General features: G+C 30.7%; 2 protein-coding genes across 4 annotated transcripts; one reads left to right on the top strand and one right to left on the bottom strand.

The window, feature by feature from the left end:
- Positions 1-6,508: 6,508 nt before the first annotated feature.
- On the top strand, positions 6,509-9,853 carry LOC127241114 (rhamnogalacturonan I rhamnosyltransferase 1-like). Its single transcript, XM_051260018.1, has 8 exons — positions 6,509-7,398; positions 7,832-7,899; positions 7,997-8,085; positions 8,180-8,345; positions 8,437-8,726; positions 8,798-9,002; positions 9,074-9,231; positions 9,314-9,853. The coding sequence occupies exons 1-8, from the start codon at positions 7,065-7,067 to the stop codon at positions 9,570-9,572; spliced, it is 1,569 nt and encodes a 522-aa protein (XP_051115975.1). The 5' UTR covers positions 6,509-7,064; the 3' UTR covers positions 9,573-9,853.
- A 4,476-nt stretch (positions 9,854-14,329) lies between these two features.
- On the bottom strand, positions 14,330-20,433 carry LOC127240607 (transcription factor BIM1-like). Of its 3 annotated transcripts, XM_051259384.1 has the most exons (13): positions 20,265-20,433; positions 20,009-20,189; positions 19,513-19,825; positions 19,327-19,407; positions 16,548-16,940; positions 16,279-16,393; positions 15,999-16,138; positions 15,810-15,921; positions 15,666-15,735; positions 15,481-15,576; positions 15,024-15,391; positions 14,792-14,936; positions 14,330-14,670 (listed from the first exon to the last, which is right to left on the bottom strand). In XM_051259384.1, the coding sequence occupies exons 3-13, from the start codon at positions 19,535-19,537 to the stop codon at positions 14,575-14,577; spliced, it is 1,641 nt and encodes a 546-aa protein (XP_051115341.1). In that variant the 5' UTR covers positions 19,538-19,825; positions 20,009-20,189; positions 20,265-20,433; the 3' UTR covers positions 14,330-14,574. The 3 variants fall into 3 exon arrangements, with proteins under 3 accessions (XP_051115341.1, XP_051115331.1, XP_051115349.1); XM_051259374.1 differs by having other exon boundaries at positions 20,019-20,433; XM_051259392.1 differs by lacking the exons at positions 19,327-19,407; positions 19,513-19,825; positions 20,009-20,189; positions 20,265-20,433 and adding an exon at positions 17,225-18,013.
- Between the last annotated feature and the right edge of the window lie 2,315 nt (positions 20,434-22,748).

The raw sequence follows: 22,748 nt of genomic DNA, 5'->3' as shown, positions 1-22,748 counted from the left end.
ATTTATTCGGTTCGGGTCGTATCACAATTCGGGTCGGAGTTAGAGGCGTGTTTGGTTTACCAACACCAAAAATTCCCTGTGCGTGAATGCCGCTTCGCATCTACCTTTAACCTGATTTTATTATTATTATTATTATTATTATTACATTTTTATTTTTTTTATTTTAAGTCTATTAAGAAATTATGTCTGGCAGTATAACTGGAAATGAAATTTTCGCTTGACTTATATATATTTATAAATTTTATTTTATTTCTCTATTTTGTTAAAAAATGATTTTTATTGTAAAAAAGGAATGAATAAAACGACACGTACGGCCGCCGTTTCAAAGTGTGACCATTGACCACGCAACCGACACTTCCACGACTCGGTGACAATACCATATCAACCCACAACATCAATATCTCGTATCGTATCATCTCGTCTCTCCATTTTATCGTCAATTTCCATATATATAATTTATTTTTTTGTCACTTAATGCGCATAATCGGCAATCCCATTTTATTTTGACATTGACTTCTTTGAAAATGAAAATTACAACAATTGGCAATGCTAAAAGAAACAATAACGAAGATGACCTGATGGTGTAGGGTTTGAATTTGTGACTGTGAGTATTTATTCAGTGCGCACTTTCGGGTAGCGGCTATGAACTCCCACGTCATAAAAAATAAAAAAACAAATGAAATTTTGCAAGTTGGAATTATAGTTATAAATTTATTTGTATTGTTAAATAAAAAGATATTATTTAATACACCCTTCGTCTCAATACAATAGTTTAGTTTGTCTCAAAACAATATTTTCATAAATAATCATATCATCATAAAACTATCTCTATTTTTTCATTATTATTATACAATTGTCACTATTTTTTACACTAATATACTAAAAAAAGCAAAAAAGTTATTTATTCTTATTTTTTATCAACCATCAATATAATATCAATATCTCTTAAATCTCATGTTCAACACAACAAGACTATATTTTTGGGATGAAAGGAGTAGTAGTTTGAGTTATGGTATAATATATTTTTTATAAAAATAATAAAATATACTTATAAGATTTTAAACAATATTCAATAAACAATTACATATTGAGATATTTTATGTAAAAAATGTATATTTTTGTTATAAACATATACATATTGAAAATTTTGGAAAAAGACTACAAAAAAATTTACTCTTAAGTGTTAAAGATGATATTTTTTTGAAAAAATTCTGACAAATGAATAAAAAAAATATATAAATTCACAAAATTTCTTTCTTAAAATTAATAACTGAAATATATATATTTATTTGTAAATAAAATTAATATATATTTATATTACCTTAATTATAATTTCAATGCAAAGTGGTATTATTTCCAAACACATAAATTTATAAGTTTGTTTGTTCGGGGTTTGGATTTTGAGTTGGGATTTGAATAGTAAAAATTTTGAGTTTCAATGGTTGTATGATTTGATATAAATAGGTGTTGATGTGATGTTTTGAGTGTAAAATTGATTTTTAAGTATAATATAAAAATAAAAAATGTGTTTAATTTGATATTTTTGGGGAAAAAAATAGGATGAATAATATATTTAAAATCCAATCCCTCGAACAAACACACCCATAATTGTCCATATAAAATACTCCATCCGTCCCTTAACAATCTATCCACTTTTCCATTTTGGTCCGTTTCATTTTTTAGTAATTGTACTATTTACCTAACATTACAAATACCCTTCTAATTTACAATATATTACACAAATGTCATTACTTTTATATCATACAATACTAATATGGTTAATTTAGTCTTTTTACCTTTATTTCTACTTTATCCTAATATAATACTAATATTTCTAAAATTTCGTGTAAAAAGCAAATAGATAGATAGATTGGGGACGGAGGGAGTACTACTTATTATATTCAATAGTTATTTTATTTTAAAATATCAATACTTAAAATATAACAAAAAAAAAAACATATATTTTCTACTAAGGTTGTGTTTGTTTGGGGATTGGATTTTAATCTCACTATCCATTCTATTTTTTCTCCCAAAAAATATCAAATTAAATACTTATTTTTTATTTTTTTATATTATACTAAAAATTAATTTTACATTCAAAATATTACATCAACACCTATTTATATCACATCATCATGCAACTATTCAAATCTCAACTCAAAATCCAAATCCCCAACCAAACACACACTAAGAAAGAAGTTGTTGTTTCTTAATATTATTCTTATTTATTTTCTTAATGGAATTTCAGTAACAAATAATATTAATATATTAGCATTTTAAAAAATGAAAAAGAAATCATTATTAAATAAATTCTAAAAATAACAATAACATAAATCATAAGCAAAACTTTTTTATTTAGAAGTCACCATATTTGGTTACTCACAACACACACGTAATTCTTTTTAAATGTATTTCTAAAATTGTGCTAATTATAAAATTTACTCAAAATAATAAAAAGGGAAATTAATTTATAAGAAAAAAAACATATAATTTTAAAATTAAAAAAAATCTCCCGATAAATTGTCGGCACGGTTTGGACGCTGGCTGTATTATTCGGCGATACGGAGATCGGTGCACCCGACACGTGTCGTTCATCTGTAAGAAATTTTAATTCTCGTGGGACCCATCTAGCTGGCTGTCATTAATTGGCTGTCTTTCCCGTTGCGTGGCGAAGGAGCAATAATCACCTGTGGACAATCCCATTGCACCCGGTCACAATCCCAGCCGTCGTCTTGTTTTGATTGGTCGACTATGATCAATTCTTATAAATTTGTTTGTTTAGTGAAATGATTTGAATTTTTTTATTATTTTTTATATATAAAGTCATAATATAAAATTAATCAATATTTATAATATGTTAAATATTTTAAAAAATATTGTTGGAAAAATGTGTTTTTTATTAGAAGAATATCTACATTTTATTTTTTTAATAAGTCCGCGATAATATGTCTATTCTACCATATATACGAAAATTTAACTAAAATATAATTAGTAAGTAATTAATAAGTGTATTAGTCTAAATAATTATAAATAAAAATAAGATAACTAAATAATTTAATTAAAATTAAAAAAAATTATAAATTTTAAAATTTGATTAAAATGTATAATTATTTTTTCAAAGAAAAAAATAACAAATAACGTAGAACGGACGAAAGTATAAAATATAAATAGTTTATGTAAAACAGAGGGAGTAAAATATATATATATTATATTATGTTAAAATTATTAAATTAAACAATTATTTTAATCAAAATCGTAAATTATAAAATTACCAATGCTAAAATAAACAAACATATTCAAATTAAAAGAGTGGATTTTATTTTATTTTTTTTAATAGTAATTTGAATATACAATATTTATGAAAAATAATACTGTTGATGTAATTTTTCAACAAAAATAAAGTAAAATTCAAAGATATAGAAAATATCCTTAAACTTGATTAATTAGTGCCTGAGATTAGGAATCTCTAAACACCGTATGGTACAGAAAATAAACTGGAAAATAAAAGACTGAAATTTAAAGTGGTGATCCTCAAATCTGACTTTGCTTTGTTGAAGTTGATTGAAGATGCCTTGCCAAATGATGATCCAAATCCTTAAATATTCTTTGAAGAAAACGTTCAGAACCGTCGCACTGTTTCACCAACCGTTCCCACCAGTTACAGAACTCAGAACTGCCTCTTTCATTGACACATGTCTTTAACCGCCTCGCCAACCGCATAACCCACCGACTGACTCTGGATACCTTATTATTATTATTATTATTATTATTTTTTGTGCGTAACAAATACTACGAAATTTTATAGTAAATTATAAAAATTAAATAATAGAAATATTAAAAATAATTGTCAAAAGCACACAGGAAAATTAATTTCTTTTGTATTCAAACAAACTTGCGTAATTTTACCTGACTGTGGGTAGTAGTATATTATTTGAAACATAACCATAAATCATGTGTATCCCTGATTTTATTTCAAATAGGAAAATTTTATTATTTATTTCGTATAATTATCAATAAAATTGTATTACTCATTTCGTCACATAAAATTATGCTTTTTTGATTGGAGACGAATTTAAAAAAAAAAAAAAGAATAAAAATAAAAATATTTATTAAAAAAGAAAACAAAAATAAATTTCAATTACAACTAAAAAATTAAAAATAAATTTAAATGATAGAAAATATATTTTTCACAAAATATCACATTAAATACTGTCTAAATCAAAACTCATATCACATTAAATACTGACTAAATCAAAACTCAGGCCATAATTTTGTTTTAGAGATCATATCCTATATTAATAAAAAATTTCAAATTAGTGATGTGTTAATATATAAAAAGTAATAATGTAATATCAAAATATAATTTTATAAAAGTATATTTATTATACATCATGCAACCAACTCATCTCCACATAATAAAATAATAATAATAATTATTGTTATTATTAATTTAGTGGAGATATTTGTAATGGAATTCATGGACAGTCATTAATAATGAATTAATGACATTTAAGGCAAGCGGTGTCCATTTTGGTTCGGTCAGATGTTTTTATTATTTTTAAAGATTTTTATTGATTTTTGGAAAACAATTGCAATCATTTCAACAATAATATAATCCTTCCTTCTCTTATCGAAATTTATTCTTACTTTCTGTTTTTTTTTGTTGTTATCAAAATTTATTTTTATTTTTTTTTTAGTAAAAAAATACAATATTTCTTTATTAAAAAAAAAGAAAAAAATTTATATTTTTACATATTTTTCTTAAAACTCATATCCTATCAAATGAACACACAATTGGATAACTGAAGGATTACATACAACTAATTATTTCCTGATAATAACAAGACAACTAATCCAACATTTTAAGTAAATACTTTTATTTGTCACTCAAATTTATCCGTTCCATTACAAAGTATCCATTTTTTTTAGTAACTATACTATCTACTTAATATTACAAATAACCTTACAACTTACAATATATTATACAAATGTGATTACCTTTATATCACACATACTAATAAGGTTATTTTAGTCATTTCTACTTTATTCATACTACATCCAAATATAATACTAATATTTCTACAACTACGCTAAAAAATAAATTGATATTTAGTTACGAGACCGAGTTTTTTTTTTTCATTTAACTATATTTAACAAATTTCATGGTATAAAATAACAATATTATTAATACTTCAACATATATCCCAATTAAACCACATACACTATCAACTAAAAAATACTACTACTACTAAAAAAAAAATAAAATAAAATAAAATAAAATTCTACTACTAATTTTCGTGCATAAATATACAACCATTTTTTTTGTATTTTTAAAATAGAGTAATAATTATGAAATGAGTAAAATAATTATATATTTAGTATTTTATTTTACAATTTATTTCACCAAAATTTATCAATATGTTAGTATTTTATTTCGGAGATGCTCTAAGTAATTGAGTTGCATTATTCAATAATAAATAACTTTTTTTATTCCAAGATAATTGATACACAAATAAATAATATTTAATTAGTTAATAATAGTGAATTATAATATTATTTTATTATTTTTAATGTAATTAATAATATTATATTTTTAAAGTAAATTTAATATATATAATTAAAAAATTAAAATATGTAAGAATTTTTAGTGGGTTTATATAATTTATAATGTTATATGTTGTATAGTTAATTAAATTGATTTATATTTATTAAATGAAAATACAAAAGTGTCGATTGTTATGAAACAATAAAAATAAAAAATATGTCAATTATTATAGAACTGAGGGAGTATTTTATTGAATTATTACTTATACAATTATTTTTTATCATTAAATATATTATTATAACACGCATGCTATTTTCATAATTTCATTAAATTTAAGGGTGTGTTATCTTTATTTTTTCTTTTATTCATTTTTAAAAAAATATTAATATATTACACATGTTTATTATTTTTATATTATCTATGATTTTTTTATACTTTACAAAAAAAAAAAAAAAAAAAAAAAACTACACATTCAAATTATCTCATAAAACAAACTCATCCTTTTAACCTTTTTATTCTAAATATTATTTTCTTTATATTCTAAATTAAATATATAATATACTGTGCATAAAAATATAATACAAATTTAAGCGATACTTCCAATATTCATTTATTCAATAGTTTTTATTGTTGCACATTTTTTGGATTTTAACGATATTTTATCACTTGTAATTTTCATTTCTAAACATATTAAATTAAATATATATTAATTAAAAATTAATTTTATATTTAAAATATTATATCAATATTTATTTTAAAAAATATAAATTAACTATTAACTATTAAATTGATATTTTTATTATTTTAAAAAATACAACTAAATTTCCAGACAAACGCATTCTATATAAATTAATATTAATAAAAAAAGAAAATAGAAAAAGGTGCAGAGTAGTTAGGGTGGACCGCGGAGCAGGGGATCAGAGAGAAAGAAGAGAACAGAGGTTAAATTGGGGATCATCGATGGCGATGATGATATGCTCAAGGAACAACATTGTTCATCCTCCTTCCTTCCTTGATTCCCACCGCAATCACCCACTCCTGCCGCCGATCCCCACTCGCCGGACCCGACCGCCGCGATTTCCCTGCCAATCATCCACCTTTCCCGGAGTTTCGAGGGGATCTCGCCGTCGTTGCGGGGAAGCTGGATCTCAGCGGGTTATGCTGTTTCGATTTGGTTACTCAAATGCTTTCCAAGTTTTCCGCCTAGGATCGGCCGAGATCGAGCGACATTTGTCCGCATCAATGCGCCTCTGATTTAAGGCAATTTTCGCGAGGGTTTGGGGGTTTGGGGAATGAATCTGGGGCTTGAACTTGAAGTCGAATCCCCCAACAAATTTTTGTCTGTATTCGCAATTCATTTCCCCTGCGCACAATCCGTTGGTTGCAGTTGCGCATTTGGATTCCCGAAGCTCGTCGTCTTCCTAGAAGCATTTAATTCGGAGTTCGGGAGATCGTTTCGGAACGACGTCGTCTCGGCGGGGAGCAGTTAATTGCGAGTGTGTATGGGCGTTCTGCTGAAATGTGCACCATAAAAGGCTGCGAGGAGACGAACCGGAGGCGGAAGTGGGGGATAATGGGGCTCAAAACTGCGTCGTTCGGCGGATACAAATTGGAGAAGCTGAGGAACGGCGGAATGGTGTCGAGATCGAGGATGAAGCTCTGGATAATTAGGGCAACCACTTCGATTTTGCTCTGGACTTGCATCGTTCAATTGACAGCATTGAGCGAGACTTGGGGGCCGAGAGTGTTGAAAGGCTGGCCGTCGTGCTTCTCCCAGGAGTCCGCCGCGTCCGCCGCCGTCGCGTTGGAACAATCCTCGCCGGAGCTCCATGTTAGGGTTCTTCCGCCCAAAAGTAAGGATTATTAATAACCATCGATTTTCATCTCTGCTTTCGTTTAGAGATCCCCAAATTATTAATGTTAGAGTGCGTTTGAATTCCAGCTTTGGGTATTTGGATGTGTGCTTGCGTGAGAGGTTAATAAATTTCAGGTGATTCTTGCTTTTAGATCATCCTACTCCATAGGAATTTCTCTGTTTAATTCTCAGGAAATTCGAAGAATGTCAGAAATATCGAAAGCTGTGGTGTAGTTTTGTTTTGTCCCGTCGGCCTTACGGCATCTTTAGGATGTGTAATTCATTTATTCAGTGCTTAATTTGATCGATTCGATTCGGCTAGATAACGAGGATGAATGTCTTCGACATTCGAATAGTTTTGTTTTTCTCATTGGTGATCTTAAATGGCTTCGGTAATTATGTCGATGACGTTGTTTGTTTGTTTCGATTAGGGGTTTACAAGAACAACGGGTATCTGATGGTTTCGTGCAATGGAGGGCTTAATCAAATGCGAGCTGCGGTTGGTTATCTTTTGCGTGATTATTCGAATTATTACGTTAGATGTATGAATTTGAGCTGTCTGTCCATTCGGCTAACTTGTCCGATTATTGCGACAGATATGCGACATGGTTGCGATTGCAAGATACTTGAACGTCACATTGGTAGTTCCCGAACTTGACAAGACTTCCTTCTGGAATGATCCTAGGTGTGTTTGTGTTTACCTTTTTGAGTTTTATAAATTCGGAAATCTTTAAAATTTTAAAAAACGTTGTAAAAACTGGATTTTCATGTTCTTACAGCGAGTTCCAGGATATATTCGACGTCGATCATTTTATCACGTCGCTGAGAGACGAAGTTCGGATACTCAAGGAGCTTCCTCCAAGGGTAAAGACGAGAGTTGAGCTCGGAATGTTCTACACGATGGCTCCCGTCAGCTGGTCCGACATCTCCTACTATCACAATCAGGTTTGCAGATTTCGGTCGTCGTTTTTATTCCCGTTCGACGCTATTTCCGGATTACAAATTCGACAATATTCGTTTACAAATTTCCTCGCAGATTCTCCCCCTGATTCAGAAGTATAAAGTCGTCCAATTGAACCGAACCGATACTCGGCTCGCCAACAACGACCAACCCCTCGACATTCAGCGGCTTCGTTGCCGCGTAAACTTCAGCGCATTGAAATTCACTCCTCAAATCGAAGAATTGGGTAAAAAAGTGATCGAAATCTTGCGGCAACGAGGGCCTTTTCTTGTGCTCCATCTCCGATACGAAATGGACATGTTAGCGTTTTCCGGGTGTACTCAAGGCTGCAATAAAGACGAGGTCGATGAATTGACACGAATGAGGTAAAATTTATGCCCAAATCAAATCGACACTTTATAATAATCGTCTGCTGATAAAAGTCGTAAAATCGTAGATATGCATACCCGTGGTGGAAGGAGAAGATCATCGATTCGGATATGAAACGACGGGAAGGCCTCTGCCCTCTTACGCCCGAAGAAACTGCGCTCGTTTTGCGGGCGTTCGATATCGACCGAACCATCCAAATCTACATTGCTGCCGGAGAAATTTACGGCGGACAGAGAAGATTGTCGAGTCTTACGGCGTCGTACCCAAATTTGGTTCGTACGTAAATCCGAAACCGCTATTTTAACGTCGCTGTCGTTTTTAATAACTCTCGATTCTTCGACAGGTGAGGAAGGAGACGCTATTGGACCCATCCGACCTTCGATTTTTCCAAAACCACTCGTCCCAAATGGCGGCTCTCGATTATCTCGTTTCGCTCGAGAGCGATATCTTCGTTCCGACGTATGACGGGAACATGGCTAAAGTCGTTGAAGGGCATCGCAGGTACCACCTCGCTCTCGTCACTATGCTCGATTTTTCGTACAATTTTCGATAACGCTTCTTTTCGCATATGTCATAATTTCAGATATCTTGGATACAAGAAAACGATTCTTCTCGATCGAAAGCTACTCGTCGATCTAATCGACAAGTATAACTCGCAATCTCTATCGTGGGACGAGTTCTCTGCCGCGGTTAAAGACTCGCATGCGAACCGTATGGGAAAATCGACGAAACGATTAACGATCCCCGACAGACCTAAAGAAGAGGATTACTTTTACGCCAACCCCCGCGAGTGTTTGCCGACGCTAAACGAACTTGACCCGATGCCAATAAGTTCGATTTGATGCAGGTTTGGTAAACACTTAAAATTTTTAGTTTTCAAGATGGGTTTCGAGCCGTCATCAACGATCGAAACTTGGAGTTGGAGACGGCGTTTTCAGCTCACGATACGCGACTCGACTCGACTCGACTCGAACAACATCTGCGGCGGCGCAAGAGAGATTTTCGGTACGTCGAAAATGTAACTTGTTTATTATGATTACTGTTATTACATTGTTCTTTGTTTCTTTGATGATCTGAGGAAATAATTCAATTATGTGTATAGAATCGACGACTATTACTATTACTATTACTATTACGACTACCCTTCCATTTTAAAGGGTTTTATTATATAATAGATTTGATCGCCGCCGTGGTCGTCGTAATTTGCAATGTACACAAAAGAGAGATGCAAATATATATAGATTTCTTTCACTAATGTTTTTCATCCTCTGCTTTGTTAAAATTTTTAGCTAATTATTTATTTATTTATTTTAAATGTTACTTTTTAAATTTATTTTTATATATTAGATATGAAAACTGTGTTATAATATAAAAAATATTACTCGAAAATATACATATTTTTATTTTGGGACGTCGTAACTATTTTATTAAATATTTTATTTTATTTTATTTTTCACAAATACTCCTATTATACTAAAATATCTTTACATTGCTTTTACATACCTACTATAATTAAAATACTATTATTTCTTATATTACGTGGGTGTGTATATATTATAATTATTTTACAAAAATTGAACTTCACTATTTTTGTTGATGTATTTAGTTCTCGTTTTTTTCTTTCTATAAATGTTTTATTATGTGATTCTCATAAATTTTCAAAACAATTATACTATTTATTTATTTTTCTAAAAATTATATTAAATGAAAATACAAAATCAAATAGAAACAAAAATGTGTTGTGATGGAAATATTCCTTTTAGTCACTGTGAGAAGTTTTGTTTTATTTTGTCTGCCACAGCTGTTTGCTTGTCTAATAATTTCCATGTGGAATAATAAGAATAATTAGAAGTGAATATTTGATCAATGATTTGGCAATAATTGAAGGGTTTTATCATTAATGCACAACTGTACTATTTGCTTTATACTTGCCATATATGTCGGTTTGTTACTATTTTAGTATATATATATATAATATTATTTAAATCAAAATTTAAATAAAAATTTCTATCTAAAATTAAAATCAAAATCAAAACCAAACAAGCATGTTTGTATTATTAACAAAATTTCTTAAATGTCATCATCACTTGAACAAATCTCACATTTTGGCATATGCAAGTATAGGGCTGGTTTGGTTAGCACTTTGCACTTCAAACTAATATTTTTAATGTCTAATTTTCATTGTTTTAATAAACATATATTATTTTATAAAATATCTCATCAAAATATTATATAAACAAAAATTTAAATAAAATAAAATAAAACTCAAATACAAACCAAACAAACACAATAATATATATATATATTAAAGACATCACTTTCATATTTAAAAATAAGAAATACATCAAATACTAAATATTTTACTATTATTAAAATTTTTCAAAATTTCAAAATTCTTTTCTAAACAAAGCATAATTTGTTTCAACCCTATATATTTAACCAAGATCCAACCCAAACTCCTACAAAAATAAAAATCCAATTTTGTTATTGGTCAAAGACATGGATTTATTAACATATGCTTCCAAAACATTTGAAGTGCATTATATAAATAATTTTATTCTTTTTTATATTTTTCGAATATTTTAATTGTTCGATAGATAGAATTCAGCAAGTAATTCTTTTGTTGATTATTGAATTTTTTTTTAAAAAAAATATTTTTATATCATAATTTTTATTAATTGCACCGTGCGTACTACGTTAGTGTGTATATATATATATATGTATGGCAAGAATTGAAATGTTCTTTTGTAAGAAAAAGAGTTCGTGCAAGAATATGCCAAATATTTAATTGATTAATTTATATATTACTATAATGTAAGTTGGCTACAAATTAAAATTATCAAAAGTGTACAATGTAGAGAAGAGAATAGCCCTATTTATATTCATGAAGTAGATTCCCTAATTCATATATTGAAAGGAACAAAGTTATAATTATTCTCCACCTAAAAATTCTTTGTCATTTAAAAAAGCCCTCAATTATTACCATAATCGAATTCTATAACATATATATATAATATATAATATATATAGTTGTATATATATATATATATATATAGAACCCTATTTTACAAGGAATGATTCCACGTTGTAGCCATCAAAACCCTAATCAAATATCCACCCCCACCCCACCCACCTACCATTTTGTAGGGTGTTTATTTCAAGAATTTATGATGTATATATATGAGGCTTTCTGTTATGTGTTGATAGAGAATTTATCATCGACATAGAAATTTTTTATAGATAATAGTATAAAATTATAACATACAATACATATTTTATAAAATATTAATATGTGACGTCAGTTTTATTTTCACTCAACAATAAATTCAAAGACAATTTCAGAATAATACTACAAAAATATATATATATATATATATCAATATATACATACAATCAACAAATACACTTTGGAATAAATAATTTGTTGATTATAACAATACCAGCATACCGCTCATTAGGGAATCCCAAGAGTATTTTTTTATGAAATTTTGTGCGAAAAAAAAGGTATAAAAATTATTTGAATGATCCAAGAATACATATATAATATCTACAAGGGATACAAAAAATTAAAATTATGCATATCCATGGAGGGTCTTCACATATATATAATTTTATTTATATATATATATATAATTATAAAAAAGAGGGTTGCTTTGTAAATACACCAAAGTAGCAGGTGGCTAAAAAAGAGGTCTTGTGAGTCAATTTCAAAGAAGTCCCTTTTTACCATATTAATACATAAGTAAGAGAAATTAAAATAAAAATAGCAAAACTTGGATTAAAGAAGAATATAAATTATTGTGCTTCTTCTTTGCTTCTAAGTAATATATATGTTTCATTTTATTTATTTATTTATTTATTTTCAATTATATTGATGGCCATGTTTGTACATACTATATATGTATATATATATAAATGTATACTTAATGGTTACAATTAGGATCGCAAATGAATCGAAAAATTGAGATTATTGAATTTGACTCGTCTAGTCTCGAGTTCGAAAGTCCTAAAAAGGTGAAGCCGAGCTCAAATAAAAATTGGAATGCCATAATTTTTATAAGATAAAAGCTACAATAGAATATGTATATATATATACACGGCCGTAACTAGACCCCTTATCATTTTAGTCCCATAAGTGGAGCATGTTGCAAACTAGTCCCATAAGTGAAAAATTTTCGCTGTTTTAGTCCTCTGGTGTCGGAGACACCCGCGTGGCTCGCCGGAGGTGATGTGAGACCTGGCGGACACGTGGATTTTTATTTTTTTTTCATTTTTCTAATTTTTTTTAAAACTTATTTTTAATTTTATTTGTATTTTTTTTATTTGGTCCAATTAAAAAAAATATTTAAAAAAATAAAAAAATAAAAAATAAATCCGCGTATCCGCCAGGTGTCGCTGACCTGGCGGGACACCTGGCGGACACGTCACGCGGGCGTCTCCGGCGCCGGAGGACTAAAATAACGAAGATTGTTCACTTATGTGACTAGTTTGCGACAGGCTCCACTTATGGGACTAAAATGATAAGGGGTCTAGTTACGGGACTTAAAAACAGTTTACCCTCTATATATATATACATATCTATAATACTTATAGTAATAAATTGTAATTTTCCCTATGTACTACGTATTTTTTTGCATAGATTCTAATACAAATAACAATGAATAATCTTGTTTATACTTTCAATAATTTGAATTATGCAATTAATTAACTTATTTTTTTATATTCAATATTTATTTGTTTTTTTATTTAAAATATGGATCTAGAACCTATCCGTTGTATTAAATAGTATAAATTGAGAAGAATTTCACACCCCTAATCTTTCTTGCAAATTCTTTTCAAATTTTAAATAACACACAGAACACCTAAAAACAACTTCAAACAAATGGTTAAGTATAGATTATTATTATTATTATTATATAATTCAATATTGTACCAACAACACATGAAATATAGTTGAACATAATAACATATGAAATATAAGTAAATAACACAAAATTTTATATTAATATAATATACGAACCAATATATAACAATAGTTTATATAATATTCCCTCCGTCCCAAACACCATGCAACATTTCTTTTCTGGTATGTCCCAAACACTCCGCAACATTTTCAAAATAGAAAATGATTAATCTCTAACCCACACTTTATCCCCTCACATCATCCAAATAAAAATATAAAATATATATTTCTCTCTCCATCACATCACCTAATTTCTAAATTATCTTACTTAAATACTACCCACCTAAAAACTGGTGTAAAAAACAAATATTGCACTTTGTTTGGAATAAAAGTAGTACATATTACCATCCATCTTAACACAAAAGATATCCTCGTACTAACACATTGTAAAGTATGAACATTCGGCGCATAATTTAAATTAACACGACATATACTATCAATCTATTATTTATATACTCATTAGGACTAGTAGCTTAGCTTATCCGCATGGGATTCATCAGTCCCAATCAGCATCCTGAGCCCGAATTAATTATAGATTCACATATAGAAGCAAGAATACAAATAAATACATATATAATTATGTTAGCATTATTGCTTTAGAAAACTATCTAAAATTAAGATAGTAAAAAAAAGAAAAAAGAAAAAATAAGACACACACATACACATACACATAAATACATGTACAATGGTTCCTGCAGATGAATTCAGTAAAGAAGAAAGAATGAGGAAGAAGAAGAGCCTTCAAAGTAAATTAAAAATGGAACCACAAAAATAATGAACAAATCTAAAACTTAATTTATTAATTAAAAAAAAAAAAAAAAGAATAAATTTGATCGTTACTATACTTTGTGCCACAGCCACATACACACCTTCACCTTCATTCAGCTGCTTCTGAATCTCTTCAAAGCATTTTCGAGATTTCGATCGCCTTCCGCGGCGGCGCTTACACTTACAGCCACCTTCGAACATTCGTCGTCCTGGAAAATACATGATCAAGGATTAAAATAATTCCAAGTATGGACAGGAATCGCTGATGGATCGATTATTGTTTAATAATTATTAAAAAAATTATTATATCGCGAGAATATCAATTAGAACCTTAGTTGCTGAAGATGGCGAAGAGCGTGCATGGATGGTGTTGCTGCCGTATGGTCTCTTCCCTAAATCGATTTGCACGGAAATGGATGATCGCGACAAATCGACTCCCGAGGTCTGTAGTGCCTTTGTAAGAGTCCTGAGTAACCTGTTTCATGTAACAAAATTCATGATGTCTGAAATGAAACAGAACAGAACAAGAATAGTAGTCGATGATCAAATCAGTATATTTTACCCTTGGGAATAGACACTTGAGATGTTGATTGTGCCGCTTTCGACAGTCGAGTCATTTCCAGCGCCGGAGCAGTCGTTGGCTTTAGGTGATCTGTTCTGCTGAAACTGTGGCTGAGGCAGATGCAGAGGCCATTTCGTCGTTTTATCTGCGTCGGATGTAACCGAGGATCTTCCGAAAGTGAAAATACTCGGCTGCATTCCTGGATGAAGTGGCCTTTCTTTGAATGTTGCAGCAGTATTTATGTTAGAGTCGATCACCAAGTTTCGTCCGTTGGTTGGGATGTTAGCGCTCTTGTTCTTTTCTAGCCTCGGCTCAGTTTTACCACCCTGTGTGTGCTCGGTAAAACCTTCTGCGACGCGGGAGTTCTTCTGCTTACAGCAAGTACACATATGTAACTCAGAATTATACATACATATATATAGATAAGATAGATATAGATATTCATAAGGAGTTTTACCAATTGTGACACCTTTGAAGATTCATGGCTCCATGGACTGTATGGGCTCTCATATCTGTTTACTTTCTCTTGTAAAAAGTGGATGTAATCGATAACCTGCAAGGGGATTGTCGTCGCGGATAAGATGTAGATAATCGAGTTTTAAGATTCTAGATTGGTAGCATAATGTCTGGTTTTTAAGGTACCTCTAATAAGAATGATGCCTTGTCTCTTTTCTGGTCACTGTTAGGTATGATCTCCCTCAGCTTCTGAAATCTGCACCGTAATGAATGTAATCTTAGAATAGAACTTGAGAATATATATATATATATATCTTGGAATGTACATGCCTGTCATTGATCTTGCTCCTCCGACGTTGCTCTGTAGCCGAGTGTTTCGAGCGCGGTGTGCTAGGCTTCTGGTCGATGGTTCTTGATTCGATTTTTACAGACATGTTATTACCTGTGAAACAGATAATGATCATGGTGAAAATTTGAAAACTATGGGAAGGAAAAAAAGTTGTGTATAAAGCAGAATACCTGTTAAATGGGGTGAAAGCTCTTTCTTGATGATCAACCTGTCTTCATGATCGTCGTCCTCGTCGTCTTCTTCTTGTTCACTCTTGGCTGCTGATATTATCATGTCCATGAAGCTTTGGTTGTTCTGAGATGATGACAACCTGTAGATGATGATTGTACATGGTCATTGTTATATATTATTAACGATGAAATCAGAGGCCGATCTAAAATATCTCAACAGTCGTGAATTGCTCGAGAATGAATGATCCAAGTAAATGGATTGGAGTAAGAAGTTAGTTACTGAGAGGATGATAAAGAGCTGAAAGTTGCAGGGGTATGCTTTTGGTGAGAAGACGTATGCAACGTTTTGTCCGGCAAGGGCGTCCATTGCCTTCCCAACACATTCACACCTGCTTCTGCTCACTCAAAATACAGAAATGCATTACAAATTAGTCCAAAGGATGTTTTTGCAGATAAACTTGTGTCTGTGTACTAAAAATCTAGGAACAGGGAAAAAGACATCGATATTTCTATTGAAGAACGAACACATTTTTGAGGATCAAAATGTACCTTGCAGGACATGTCTTTGTGCGGCGATATTCTCCTTCCCTGTCTTTCCCTTTTTGGCAGAAGATTCGTGTTCGTCCCACAGTGTGAAGCCACTTCCTGTGTAGGAACTGCAGTTTGAGTTTTCGTCGTTCCTCGTGGTGCTGCATGCTTGTGCATTAGTACTAAATAAGCTCCCCTCCAGCATTGAAGAAGGCTTTTGATTGAAATAAGAAATGCTGTATGTCCCAAATCCACCAGGAAGAACATGCTCCACTGAGGCTGAGGCAGAAGGGATTGGCACCGGAGGCTTTTCCTCTCCTTCCATTTCGATTCCGCTTGCTGCTTTCGTCGGCATCTCATCCTTCCCTTCTCGTTCCAGTGGCTGTAAGAAGTCGTGTGTTTTCAGCTGGCCACCTGCGGTTCGAAGGATCTCTTGGCAGTTAGTGTTGTGACAAATTATGATTAATGATCAAATAACAAACGAAAATATAATGAAAATAGATTTACATAGTTCACTAACAATGTGTTGACGACGTCAATTCAAATAAACTAACAACGTGTTGACGAATAACAGGTTTATTAAGGACGGCTAGTTTACAAATTACATATTTCATAACTCTAAATCAATTCAAATAAACTAAGATAACACATAAGACGGGTTCAGTCCAAAACGAATTCAAAAGTTCAATAGTGTATACCGTCGTTCCAGGGACTACTCTGCGCCCTGGACCTCAGGCAACGGGGAATTCGCCCCCTTGACCCCCGACTCGCTGACCGGGCAGCGAAACTCCGGGAAAATTCAGGGAAATGATAAATTAGATTCAAGGCATATCAACAGTTATAACCAACATCTTTAAATTGAAATCTTTGTAAGAGGAGAATGAAGTCGAATCAAAATGATCGTTATTCCGTAGTTACGATTTTCAAAAATCGACTATTTTTCTTTAGAATGAAAAACTAAATCGAAACCAAACAAGAATTTTCAATGTTCAAGCTTCCAGATCAAAAATTAAAAACCCAAGTTCAGACTTCAATAATTTCGTTCAACAAAACCAACTCTAACTAATAAAATTTTCATACAGCTCTAACCAGACTTCATGAACACTTACGGACTAATTCTAATCTAGAAATGAAGAGATTGCAGTGCGTTTGTCTGTGGTTACAACTGTGGATGTGTGTGTGTTTAAAATCATTTTTCAGCATCCTCATATCATAATTAAATATTATATCTAACAATTCCTTTTTATTTAACATTTTTAGATCTTATAATAGCGAAAAACATCTCAAATACAAACAAACACACTTTTAGTTCACACAATTCTATTCTATGACCATACTTTTTTTCTTAAAAAACTTACCACATTCAAAAGATCTTATTCAATCAAAACATTTTATTATTCTGTGGAATTCATCATATCAATAGAACATCACATCGTTTCATATAAATTTGCCAAAATATCATTTTCAACATAAATTAGGGGTGGCCCTTTCAACTATATATTTTAATTCTTATATACTAAGGATGTTTTTGGTACAAAATATAAATTGCATAGAAATAATAACATGAAATTAAAATTACAAAGAAAGAAAAACTATATGAAAAATGAAAATTGATTATACTATTTGATAAAACAAAAATTCAATTGTTAGGAATATAGTAGAAAATTAATTATCATTTGTTCTTGTGTATATATGTACAAAAATTACACAAATTATTAATTTAAAAATAAACTAATCAATAAAAAACGTTTGCCATATGACTCTACTATCTGTATGTAGAACTCTTTAATCACTGTCCTCTACTATCTGTATGTAGAACTCTTTAATCACTGTGGATAGTGTGATAGACGGCAGTCAAGAAAAAATTTGAAGAAAAAAATAATAATAATAAAAATTGACTCACAATAAAAAGAATTTGAGATAAATTATGGAGTATTTTTTTCTCCACAAATTCAATTATCTTCATGTTTCATAAATGACAGATGATTAAAAGTACAAGTAAAAAATAAAAAATAAATTATTTCAACTTTCAATTTTCAGTATCAAACAAACAATAAAAATAATTTTATTTCTATTTATTTGTTACTATTTTTCGATACCAAACACTCTAGATTCTATCTAATAGATTTAAAATACAATGATTCTTCAACAGTAAATGTATAGATTATTTGTGCGGACGGAAAGTATTTTTTTTTTTAAAAAAAAAAACCACCACGCCTCAAAAAATATATATATCTAAAAGACACTGACAGAAACAGTTTATTCAGTGATTGGTGAAATTAACAACAATGGGCATCGTGCGCCGACCGCGGCGTCAAGTCGCGCTCGGCGTTAGCCTATCTATACGGAAAAGGCCCACAGCCTCAAAGACAAAGGCCCAGATCTACCATTCGCCGATGGGGTCACGGGGCACATTAACTGCGCCACTCGTGGGTAGCCAGCCACCCATCGGATATTTCATCTTCCCCACCCACAATCATGCCAAAATTACCAAACCTCACAACACTCCAAATTTCACACAATTTTTATCTCCAGATGCATCAATTGTATAAGGAATCATGTAAATCTAGAGTAACTACGAAGTTATGGACTTAATGACCAGTCAATTAATGAAAATTGTTTTTGTATGGTGTTCTTCCGTGTGGTAGAACATCATATCAAAATTCCGAGGCAAATTAACCAATCTCATATCAGTTGAGAATCAGTAGAATTAACTATTCACGGCTTCAATTAATTGTGTATGATTATGTGTGTGAACTGTGAGCAGCACTGCATGAAGGGAATATGAAGAAATATTTACCTTGCGGAGGCGGTGGATCTTGCGGAGCATGTGAAGAAGACGGTGAGTATAAGGAGAGGAAATCATGAGTTGCCTTTCTACCTGTTGAAGAAATTCATATAATACGAATGAATCGAGAATCTTTTTTAGTTGCTTCGTTTGTGTGCATCGGTGATGTGGTTTTTTGGATGAATTGATGTGACTTACCTTCGGTTCCAAGAGGCAATTCCATGTAAATCTCCACCGTCCAATTCTCAATCCGATGAATTCCAGAACGTAAAAAACAGAGTGAATTTGGACAAATCTATTGCGCTGGAGATGAGAGCTTTGAAATCCGAATCAGATCCGCCTCCAACACGAAGATCGGAAGCGCATTAGTTACTGAATTCCTCACGAACAAGCTCGCAGATGTTCTAGAATCGCCGCAAAAGACTTTGACGAGATTTCAGTTCAACGACCAACGGTTACAATTACAAAGCACAAACTTAACCACCTCTATTTCACAGCTCCGCCGCAAAATCTGCAATTCCAAATTCAACCAAATTAGGCATAATTCAACTGCGATTGCACAATTTTTTCCAATCGGAAGATTTCTAGACCGAAATTCTCAAAGAAGTAGATACCAAAAAACCTAAAATCCACAAAAATAAAAAAAGGAGAAAAAAATCCAGAGATGGAAAAATCTGGAGACGAAAAGACGCACACATGCTTACAGTACAGATTACAGAATCGGATTGAAACTGAATAAAGCACAATTCAGCTCCAGATTCTTCAGAAAATCGAAGCGTGAAACAAAAGTGATCCAAACAGTGACTTTCACAGGATTAGTGGTAGGTCCAGCTCGATTCAACACAATTTCAAAACGCCGCCCACCATAGCCACTCCTAAAAATATCACAACCAAAATCAACACGAAAAGTAGGAATTGCCGGAGAAGACAGAGACGAAGACGTGCCTTACTTTCACAAAACTCTCACACACTCTCTCTCTCTCTCTCTAAAAAAATGGCTAAATCTTCTTCCCCTCCCTACATACAACATATACACAGACCTATACATACAGATACATATATACATACAGTGAGAGAGGGAAAGACAGTTGGGTCTTCGTTTTCGTTTTTCCGAATAAGCAAATAGGCTATGGCTAGTATATAAACTTAACGCCGTTACGTCGTCCGTTTATTAACGCCGTTTGGCAGCTCACTGTCACGTACGGCCATTGGTCGGGAAAATATTTATATAAAAAATTTTAAAGGGATTTTTGGCGATCCCAATTAAAATTATTTATTTATTCAAAGCTAAATCTTGTGGGAATCCGAGCCCAATTAATTTCACTTAATATGAAATTAAAAATAAATATTATTTGGGGTGTGTTTGTTTGGGGATTGGATTTGATTTTTATTATTCATTCCTTTTTTTTTTCAAAAATATCAAATCAAACATCTCATTTTTATTTTTATATTATACTAAAAATCAATTTTACATTCAAAATATCACATCATACAACTATTCAAATTCAAAATTTTTACTGTCAAATCTCAACTCAAAATCCAAATCCAAATTTATTTTTATTTTTATTTTTTTCATTTAAATTTATTTTTATTTTTTTAATAAAAAAATACTACCGTCCCACTTTAAAAAGTCTTATTTATTTATTTATTTATTTTATATTTATTTTTAAATATTAATTATTATATCAAAAATCTCAAACCTTAAGACTTTTATTTTTTTATTTGTTCCAAATTTACTGCAATATTTTTAAATTTAAAAATAATTAATTATGTTTATTTATATAAATATTCAATTCACTTTATCTCATCACATCACTCAAATAAAAAAAATATATATTTCTCTCTCCAATCACATGATTTAATCTCCAAAGTATCTCGAATTACTTTACTTAATACTACTCACCTAAATTTGGGTATCAAATTCATATGTTGCACTGTTTGGGACGGAAGGAGTACAAATTAAGAAAAATTACAAAATTACTTTCATTAATATTTTATCATGATAACATAATGACATTTATAAAAAAAAAAAATTATGTAAATATAAAAATATTTTTAATATTAATTACAATGATAAAAATATTAATATATATATATAATCCTTAAAAAAATAAACGAAAATATTACTATTTTTCTCTATTTTTTAATATCAATATCAATTCAAATAAGAACACAATGGAACTACGGAGAAAATAAATAAACAAGTGAAATTTTACATAGACAGGTAAGTGAAACTTGTTGAGTGCACGTGCAAGTGGGCACGCGAGGACAACATCCTCGGAATTCGCGACGCAGAAACTGCCGCACTGTAAATGTGTGGTTGGATGTGGCACGTCACGTGACTGAGTAAACGACTGCTTAACCCCGTTGACCTTAGGAGTAAAATTATCTTCATTAAATGAATTAATTTAGTTAATTTTCTGTAAAAGATCATTACCGCACAGATCCCAATCCCCAAATTATCCCTTTGGATAAAATTCCGGTTCCTGTCGGCGACTGACGGTGTAACTGCACGCTACTGTATCGGCTTAACCGCACCGAGATCCACTTATGTTAGTAATTTTTTATTTTCTGAAATTAATAAATTTAGATATAAAGTTATTGAGATTATTATTGTATTGTAATTGTATGGGCAGGGGTGGTTGTTGGTAGAAAAGGAAGAAACGTCACGTGGAGGAAGCGCTTTTGAGTGTAACTTGACGTTACCTTTTAGAGTTGCACTGTACCGGGAAACGCGGGGCCTCACTCACTCACATGCTCCTGCACTCTCTTCCTTTCAACATCTTCATTTATTTTTATTTTCTAATTTACTATTTTACCCTCTTTTATATATATATATAAATATATATCTTGAAATAATTAAAAGAAAAAACAATAATAAAATTATTTAATATATTATGTAAAAAATAATAATATCTTGATATATCAAAAATTTTGATACAGTACAATAACAATATAGAAATTGACATTTTTTTATATATATTGAACACCAAAATACTATATCCGTCCAAGAAGTATAGTATTCTTGTGTTAGATACGAGATTTAAGGAATATTGATATTATATTGGTAGTCGGTAAAAAGTAAGGATAAATGACTTCTTTTTTTTAATCTTTGTGAGTATATTAATGTAAAAAATAGTGGCAATTGTGAAATAATAATGAAAAAATATGAATAGTTTTATGATGACATGGTTATTTATGGAAATAAGACTATTATTTTGGGACGAAAAAAAATGGTAAACAAGACTATTATATTGGGACGGAGGGAGCATTTCGAAATTTTGGAATATAGCGAAAATACTGAAATATCATTTTAATATTTTTGTACTCGTAATATCTATATATACCGATATTGCACCGATAATTTAGTAGATCATTTTTTGGTACGATATTGATATATATTTATCATACTGAATTTTTGGTATAATATCGAT

Source organism: Andrographis paniculata, unplaced genomic scaffold (genome assembly GCF_009805555.1).
Source record: "Andrographis paniculata isolate CXL003 unplaced genomic scaffold, ASM980555v1 Contig18END, whole genome shotgun sequence".
NCBI lineage: Eukaryota > Viridiplantae > Streptophyta > Magnoliopsida > Lamiales > Acanthaceae > Andrographis > Andrographis paniculata.
Note: the sequence above shows the minus strand (reverse complement) of the source record. Positions and strands in the feature narration are given on the sequence as shown.